Source organism: Culex quinquefasciatus, chromosome 3, assembly GCF_015732765.1.
Source record: "Culex quinquefasciatus strain JHB chromosome 3, VPISU_Cqui_1.0_pri_paternal, whole genome shotgun sequence".
NCBI lineage: Eukaryota > Metazoa > Arthropoda > Insecta > Diptera > Culicidae > Culex > Culex quinquefasciatus.
Window position 1 is genome coordinate 174664732 of NC_051863.1, and position 9831 is coordinate 174674562.

Here is a 9831-nt window from a genome sequence, read left to right on the forward strand (position 1 = left end):
TTCCAAACCCATTATTAAATTTATAGTACTTCTCGGCAAACTAAACTACGTTATTCAACGGCATTCCGATTACAAGTTTAACACACCGCTTTTGAAAAATCGTGTCGTGACACCTTTCTTGAGCCTTTTTACGAAGAATGTCGTCTTAAGGCTCTATTACGGGGTAAATATCCAAAATTACGCGAAACGAAATGAAACGCTTGAAGATGAAACACCCACCCCCGTCTCGTGACGTGCTATTTAAGTATCTAAAGTTCTTCGTCTTGATGATTATCCTTGTAGCATTACCACTGCCCCTCTTTTTTTATAAAACTGCAAATAAGATAGAAGACCAAGTCAGTGTTGGGTGGATCAAATGACAGAATGCGAGTCATCTGCTGAACTAAACGAATGACAATTAACTGCTGCTGAAAATATCCTAAGGGCAGACCAAACCTCGGAAAAGGACTTTCTCAATTGAGCACCAGAAAACTGCAACTTTTTCTCATTCCGAAGAGGTATATTTAAAACCGTGCAGCTTCAAACATATCTCCCCCAATCCAGGAGTGCTTTTGTATCGGTTTTTTTTCTGTATCTTTGCCTTAAAATACCTTAAACTTCTCGCTCGCTCACACACGATCAAACAAAGCGCACGAAACGCGGTGTTTACTTCTTGCCGGTGGCCGCAACCTGCTGCGCGCTCTCCTCTTCCTTGGCGATGGTCTGCAGCAGCTCCTGCTTCTTGTTGGCGATGCGCTCCTCGCGGCGCTTGCGGGCCTCGCGCACCTTGGTACGCTTGGCTTCGGCCTGGTCGCTCAGCATCTTGCTGCGCGCCTTCTCGGCCTTCCGCTTGTGGATGTGCTCCATCAGGATGCGCTTGTTCTTGAACACGTTACCCTTCGCGCGCATGTACAGATCGTGGTACAGGTGGCGGTCGATCTTCTTCGCCTCGCGGTACTTCTTGAGCAGGCGACGCAGCACGCGCATACGGTTCATCCACAGCATCTTCTGGGGCATACGCGCGTTCGCCGTACCCTTCCTCTTGCCGTAGCCGCAGTGGCGGCCCTTGCGGCGCGCGATTGTGTTCTTGCGGACACGGTAACGCGAGTGCACCACCACCGGCTTCTTGATGATCAGACCATCCTTGATCAGCTTGCGGATGCTCTGGCCTGCGTGGGAGGGGGGGGAGAGGGCGGAGAAGAATTAGTCTCTCTAGGTGTTAGGAATTAATTAAACAGTTTCTGGCATATTTCTTCAGTATGAACCAAACTTTGAATGTCTTCAGGTCAAGTGATTGACGCTCAGAAGGATGTGTGAAAGTATTCATCATGGAAAATATGCCAGGCGAGAAATTGCTTCTGTTTCAATTGATTGTTTAAGATTTAAAATTAAGATCGAGGATTTAAGTAGCTTTCTATCACTACACGGTTGCCAGATCTTCAATGTTCACGTCTTATCGAAGAAATCTATGTTTTAAATACTTATTTATTGAACACCAATTCTCTAGAAGTTGTCTTCACAAAAATGAAAGAATCGAGCATTTCTTATTTGACTAAACTTTAAGAAAGTACTCATAACATTGGACAGAGTTGCCAGATCACCAATCTTTGTTTTTATTGAAAACGTATTCCAACTTTTTCACTATTCGCGATTTTATCAAAATCCTTGCTACAAAAACTCTTGAACAAATCCATTAAACAGTACCAGTTTCCGGAACACAACCAAAAAAACAATAAAAATACTCACGGGAGTTGGTGTTTCCAATCTCGTTGATTTCGTTAGGATCCAACCAGACCTTCTTCTTGCCACATCGCATAACCGAGGCTGCCAGCCTCTTCTGGAGCTTGAGGGAACTGTGGAAAAGGAAAAATAGAACCAAATCAATCCAAGCATGCCACAGACCGGAGGAGGTTAGAGATAAACAAAAGAAAATAACAATCTGTCAAGAAGTCACGGCCAAGTGTGATCAAAACGAGGAATTTCCACTAAAAATTCGCAGCAAAACCAAAATTTCACCATAATCTCAGGAATCATTTCCCAATCGCACGCAATTCACTGGCAATGTCGGCACTTCACGTAAAAAACGCACACGAAGCCGAATCTGACGGGGCCTTCGCCCTTCCTCCATTAGAATTCTGTTGTGTCGCCAAAGGCACCAAAATGCCAATCACCCAAAACACCGCAAAAATCGCCGAAAATTCACGAAACCTTCACGCGCCGTCCGCGCCACTAGTTAATCCATCGTTTGATCACACTTTTGCGCCGGCTTGCGACCATTTTCACGCAGAAATTCAGCAAAATTCGAGCGGCCGTCGTACCTCATGTTGCTTGTTGTTTCCTCGCAGAAGTAAAAAGAAAGCTCCTGTCGGCCGGGCGGAAGTACTACACAGCGCGACCGCTGACGAGCGGCTGTCAGATTGGGCAGAAAGCTGTGGCTGTCACTTTGAAAGCTCTGTAAGGAATTTATTTTTTGATTATCGCGAGTCAAGTTGCATTCTCAAATTACATTTTTTTAAAGGAAATTTTAGAATTTAAAGCATTAGGGGGCGCAATTAACTAATTTAGTATTATTTAAGTATTTATTTATTGAAAACAACCTCACAAAATTGAATTTTTCAGCGCAGTCTAAAATCTGCAGCAATACGATATTTCTGTAGCACATAGTGAAATTTGAAGCGGCGCTGCACGATGATAAAAAACGGAAATACCTTTGAATCGACTGTTGATGCTAGTACAGAGTGAATTCACTAATTCGAATGGAACTTCATTCAAACTCGCGAAATCGATCTCGCTAATTGGGTACTAAAGTCCTATGTCAATTTTTATGTACAACGGTAAAAAACACGATTAAAAACCATTTCTGATCACTTTTTTTCGTTTTAATGCAAAATTTTTTTTTGACAAGACAACATTTTTTCGATGGATCAACTATGGTCCCCTTGGAACGAGCTGTCAAGTAGGAGCTTTTCTGTCAAGAAGGACCGCGAGGTTAATTTTTCAAAATTGATTTAAAAATCCATTTTAAACTCTTTGTGCTCGTACAAAGGGTCATTATACTCAGAAAAATAAGCTTTATCGCTGTAAACAATAATATCAGCAATCTAAGCTTCATTTTAGGACCCAATTGGGTCCTAAAATTAAGCTTAAATTTGTGATATTATTGTTCACAACGATAAAGCTTATTTTTTTAATCCAATGACCCTTTAAACGACCACAAAGATTGAAAAATGGATTTTTAATTCAATTAAAAAAAAAATACTTTACGGCCTTTCTTGAAAGAAAAGGTCCTACCTGACAGCTCGTTTAAAGGGGACCATAACCCAAGCAACACACTTTGTCAGATAATCGTATTTCCTAATTGGTTGTATAACCAATCCGCCTCGTTATCACAACTTGTTCTACAACTCCTGTGAATTGGAAAAAGCGCACTTTTTGTTGTTGTATAACTTGCCCTTTTTCTGGCAAGTTATCAGAGTAAGTTGTACAAATGTTTTTGACAACACTGTGCTATCTAACAAGAGATTCATCGAAAAAAGGGGCGTGGTTTACGGTTGTGCTGTCAAATCAAAGCGCACACTGGAAAGGAAAGTTAGATAGAAAACAGCTATCTAACCGTCGACTAACATACATATAAACAAACGTTTCCTATAAGAATTTCAATCAACGACGAAGCTAATAAAAAAGAGTACGCTTGTTTCTGCAAGATTTATTAAAAATAATTCGAGATTGAATTAAAAAAAAGAAAAAAACAATCATGGCGTGCATGTGTGAAATTCCCTGCAAGGTGAACTTTTAGATTTTCCTTTTTTGATGAACTTCCTCTGTCCCAAGATTCGATCCGACGACTTCGACGACTTGTTGTTATCTCCACGGCAGGTCCAGGCGCTCTTCCGCATTGCTCCACGGGGCTTCATACTAAATAAGCTAACCTAATCGTCAATAAGAAGGTTGCTGTCTGTTTTGTTAGCTAAAGTACGAAGACTGTCATTGAAATTGAAGTTATATAAGTTTGTTTCAAGTCAGTTTTTATAACTCCATTATACAACTTTGTTATAACAAACCGTTTCAACTGTCACTTCGATTACCGTACCACGGAGTAATATTGAAAATCGGTTTGATTTTGATTTGTTGTTTTCTCTATCATAAACTCTATAAGCTGATAATTTTTGTACATAGCTTTTACCAGTGACATGTTTACAAATTAATCGGTCAACAATCGAAACTATTGTTTTCTTCAATGAATAAACATTATTGAAACTCTAAATTCCTCATGTACAAATTTACACCACCTAACAACACGCAATGTCAAGTTGAATATGTATGTTGAGCATCAGTTATATAATCTATCCTCCGATAACATTTGTGTAACAAAGCGAGAAAACCTAAGGTTATTTGTAGAATGGTTGGCCACGCCCATTTTTCAGAAGATGCCGTCACATGACAATGTTGGATAAGCAATGAAACAAACAGTGCAATATTGTTTTTATTCAACAAACTGTTTTCGAGTAAAACATTGCAGATGAGGGAACAGCATCTTGGCATATCAGCACTTGGACGTTCAATTACAGCTCTTAAAAAGTGTTTTCGAGTGAAATCGAGTGATAAATAGCTCAATATGAAGTGAGCAAGTAAGCTTCTATCAAAATTGTTCCAAAATAAATTGTTTTAATAGTGAAAATCAGCTAATTGGATGGAGTTAGGAGCGAGTGCATATACCCTATGTTGTGTATAAAAGTTGGAAAAGAGTGAAGTTGGCTGTGTTTTAAAACTTGTATGGCACACATCTCATGAGTTACATAAGTCTGTTATACAAGTAGTGAAACAAACTGATATTTAACTAACGTTGACATTTTTTCTCGTATGTTGATCCAAAACAGCTGTCTAACTATTATTCAACAGTCGACAAGTTATGAGTGCTACTTGGGAATTGATTCATCGAAAAAATGTTGTCTCGTCAATAGACAAATCCAGCGAAAGCTCAACGCTGCTTTTTGATGGTGAGAGATTTGACAGCTCCCATACTAAATGTCTCGATTTTCATACTTTTTATTAATTTTCTTCTAAAATAAAACACTTAACATATGAAAACTATATATTTTTGGAGCCCAAAATTCCTGCTGAATCGAATGGTGTACTCATCTCAATTGCAAATTTTTCGAACAGTTTTTATTTTAATAATAATCTAGACACATTTTGTGCACTTAATCAATCAATACTTTTATCATAAATAATCATTTTATTGCTTAAAAATTGAGTTTTCCTGAGCTCCCATATTCAAATACATGGAAGCTGTCATTTCTAACACCATTGGCCACCTAGCGGCCATTTCAAACTGGATACGTCTATATTTTTGCCTTCTTCACCTTACTGAGGAAAGGCTATAAAATCACTTGAAAAATGAACTTATTCATTTGACCTCGTAGACCTGTAGACCCACCTTCACGTATACATACACACAAAAAAATATTACCGTAAAGACAAAAGTACCTTATTTTTGATTTAAAAAGTTGCTAAAATTAGCTTGAGGGAAAGTTTTTTTTTGTTCAAAATATAAAAACTTTTACAGGTAAAGTTTTTGAAAATCTCTTTACTAACTGATTTAAAAGTCTTAACTTTTAATACGACTGTAGAATTTCTTTCATTTTGACGTTCTCGTGTACCCGTGTACGACTAAGTTCCAAATGTAAACAAACACTTTGGTGGGTTCAGTGGTGCTGTTAATTCTAGGCAGCAGCCAGGAATCGGAAGTGGAATCCTTCGTGAGCCAAACAGCAGCAGCGGAACGCCTTTGCAGGTGCGGGACGAGGTGAAGTGCTCAAGAAGGACAAAGCGAGCTTCCTGCAGGAACTGCAGCGGTTCCACGATCGGAATGGGTAAGAAGAAAGCTTGGGTGTTTTGTGGGGCTTGTGATTGATTTTGTTTGTTTTTTTTTTAGGATGGGAGGTAGGAATGTGGATTCGCACCGGTTGTATTCGGTGGTGGTGGCCCGGAATTGGTGGTTGAAGGTCAATTCCCGCGAGGACTGTAACGAGATCATCGAGGAGATGGCGCTGCCGAAGAGTTGCGTGAACAACGAGATTGCGTTGAAGAAGATAAACATCCGGTTTTTGGACAAGTACGAGACAGGTGATTTTCACGGTGAGGAGAAGGAGCCGACGAAGAGGAGGACGTCGAGAAGCGGGATAATCAGAGGTAGCCAGAGCGGATGTTGCACTCGGTGCCGGCGGTTTACAACACCTGTGAGTAATGAGAATGTGTACAGTAGCTTGCCAACTTCACTTACTTCCATCTCTTTTAGCAAATAACCGCCCACAAACGCTCATCTCGCGATGGCGCAGCTCCAGCCGAATGAACCCTGGACAGCGTGCCGAAAAAATCTTTGTCATTCTCGAAAGAGGATGAAGTGCTCGAAATCGAATCCCGTTCCGAGGGCCTCATCAATCCAATCTTCCGGATGCGCTTCCAGAATCGGGAACTCCCCGTTAAGGCACTTCACTTTCCAGCCAGGAAACGTCGATCACCCTTGCCGAATCTACAGACAACTTCTCCAAACCTGTCCTGATGAAGGCCGGCAACGTGACCATCCTGTTCTCTACTTTGCTGTCGCGCGTCGAAACGTCCGTCTGGAACCGTCCAGCTTGGGGTCTTCGAAATTGACCGGTAGAGTACCCTAAGAATCGGTACAGCTTGGACTCGGATTTTGGCCAGAAGCGTTAAATACAATAACATAATGTCTTATTTAACATACTGTTTAAAACTTTTAAAAATAAATATAAAATCAAGCCTAGAATCAAGCACATTTTTCTGAAATTAACACTGTAGTATTAAATGTTGTTTATTCTTGCTATAAAAGGTTTCTTTTCCAATTGGGTCCTAAAATGAAGCTTAGATTGCTGATATTATTGTTTAAAGCGATAAAGCTTATTTTTCTGAGTACAATGACCCTTTGTACGACCACAAAGAGTTTAAAATGGATTTTTAAACCAATTTTGAAAAATTAACCTCGCGGTCCTTCTTGATAGAAAAGCTTCTACTTGACAGCTCGTTCCAAGGGGACCATTGTTGATGCATCGAAAAAATGTTGTCTTGTTAAAAAAAAATTGCATTAAAATGAAAAAAAAGTAATCAGAAATGGTTTTTAATCGTGTATTTTACCGTTGTACATAAAAATTTACACAGGGCTTTAGTACCCAATTAAAAGTAAAACACTTTTATCGATACAACGATTTTGTTCCATAAATGCATGGTAGTACACTCAACCCCCGGTGGTTGGTCACTTTTTCGTTTGACACTTTTTTAGTTTGTACCCCGTTGGTTGGTCAAAGTCAAACTAAAAAGTGACGAACTGTCACTTTTTACACGGCGCTCACACACACTATCAAAACAAACGTTTGGTAGTGTGTGTGAACTCCGTGTAAAAAGGGTGTCAAACTAAAAATGACCCCGTTCGTTTGACAACAGTTGGTGTCAAACCATCGGGGTTTGAGTGTATCAAAAACTTTCCAACTCGAGTTCCAACTTTCAAATTGAAAAGTTTGAACTTTCTACGAATATTCACCGAACCCTATCAAAAGAAATGAGTAATAAAGTTGATTTGTTAAACATGTTAAGGGCGAATGTCGAGGCGAATGTTGCTATTTTTACTGAATGTATTGACTGTATGAATGTGAGGAAGGTGCCAACCACCTAAAGGTGGATTAAGTAACGTTTTTTTACGTTAAAATGAAAAAAGTGATCAGAAATAGGTTTTAATGGTGTTTTTTACAGTTTTATATAAAAATTTACTTAGGAGTACCAATCGAAGCACGAGAACTGTCAAACGGAGGTACCAATCGAGCATAAGACAAAGGGTACTTTTGGTTAGAGATGGCCGTTATCTTATATGCTCCGTTATCTTATAGGCTCTCTAGTTACGGAGGCAATAAATTTGTACGGCATGCCTCCTAAACATCCCTAGCTAACTTTTTGTCCTGCAACTGCTTGACTCAGAATCCCCGGATGTCCCATGAATCGGTAAATTATTGACCTTCATGTCCAGATTGTGAAACCAGACCAGATCCGGTACTGCAATAATTGAAATCAAAAAGTTATGTTTTTAGGATTATACAAATCTGTATTTCCTGTTTTTTACATATGGGACGGACACGATTAGAGCGGCAGTATAAACATATGGAAGACAATAGCTTATTGAACCTCTTAAAAAAACTCAAGATTTGTTGTGGAATTGTGGTCAGAAACATCAGAAACATACATTTTGTTCAATGTTGAGGATTGTCAGGTTGAAATTCACTAAATTATAGTTAAAAATTAGTGTTTCTAAATATACGTCGGAACTTGCAGAAAACACTACATTCGCCCACGTGATTTGGTTTATTAATGTTATTGTTTAGCCCTTTTGTTTTTTGCTTGTAACACTACGTAGTTTCGGAATTTAGAGATGATGAAGGGTGTTTTAAAAACAGTTTTGTTCGCTTTACATGATGCTGATGAAAACTCAGTTTGTTTACATCTGAGAGGTTTGCCCTTTTAATAAGTTGTTACTGAAGTCTACGTTTTGGAACTGATGTTACTTCAGCAGGGAAACGTTAGTAGGGAAAATTTTAGTTCTCGTATTGGCCACCAGATGGCGTCATTGAAATCCACTTTCCCTGCTCACATCACATCGTCAGCAGGGAAAAAAATGTGAAGACAGCAGGGAAAGTGAAATTTCCCTGCTAACGTAAACAGGATTTTTTAAACTATAATTTGTATCGTAAATGCAATCTTTTCAACAATATATTTGCATTGATGTATTTAATTTTTTTTTACGTATTTCACAGCTTCAAATCTGAACAAATATTTTCCCTGCTAACGTAACAGTTACTGAGCCAGAAGAAAATTTTAAAGTCATGGTCATGGATCACAAAAATAGGCGTTTTTAAACCATAATAATAATTTAAGTTAAAATTTACAATCAAACTTTTATACAAAGGTACTCAAATATGTTGGTATAAAATATTTTCAAATCATTCCTATTTTTCAAGTCTTCAGTAGCGAATTCTATCATTGGGGCGTGGCTTATTATTGTGATGAGCATTTTTCTTGCTAACTTCACAGTTACCAAGCTTTTTTTTTATACAAGCTAAGGTGCATGTAAAACTATTTAAAAATAAATGAGTAGGTATCTATTTAATTTTACACTACCACATTTTACTACCTTTTCATAAAAGTACGATTGGAATGTAAACTCAAATAAATATTTTGTTTGAAATAACAATATCATAGATCTAGGGTTTTTTCTCAAAATTTATTTTCCCTAAAAGAGCACTCAGCTAGCAAAATCTAAACGTAGAAATATGTACCCTCCCTGCAAAGGCTTATAAATTGATCTCAGTTGAAAGGTTCTCCAAATCTCTGAATTGCAAATGTCATCCTGGAACAGAACTGCTAAAATCTAATAAAATCACAAATTGAGTTGAATTGAAATAACATGATTAGTTAACTCTTAAAGATTTGGATTTTCTTGCAAATATTTCTTTACCATTAATCGCTTGGTATTACATCTTTATTTTAAAACAATTTAAATTTCTTTTTTTTTCGAAATTTATATTTTTCAGATAAATGTCCCAGAATCTATTTTTTTAAGTGAAGTCCCAGACAAATCAAAAATGTTTTCCCTGCTAACGTAATATTTAACTGAGTGTTACTTCAGCAGGGAAAACGTAGGCCATGTATTATAATAGCTGTGTGGCAAAGCTTCCACCTCGTTTGCGGTAGTTTGAGAGTTCAATTGCAGTTGATATTTTTTCCCGACATTATATGAACACCTTAGGGAAACCGACCTATAGTAGTTTAACATCAACATGAACCATT

At 38.3% G+C, this 9831-nt stretch overlaps 1 protein-coding gene across 1 annotated transcript; it reads right to left on the reverse strand.

Annotated features, from left to right (window-relative positions):
* Nucleotides 1–478: 478 nt before the first annotated feature.
* Nucleotides 479–2404, reverse strand: LOC6047865 (60S ribosomal protein L19). Its single transcript, XM_001864829.2, has 3 exons — nucleotides 2298–2404; nucleotides 1726–1832; nucleotides 479–1148 (listed from the first exon to the last, which is right to left on the reverse strand). The coding sequence occupies exons 1-3, from the start codon at nucleotides 2300–2302 to the stop codon at nucleotides 646–648; spliced, it is 615 nt and encodes a 204-aa protein (XP_001864864.1). The 5' UTR covers nucleotides 2303–2404; the 3' UTR covers nucleotides 479–645.
* Nucleotides 2405–9831: the final 7427 nt, after the last annotated feature.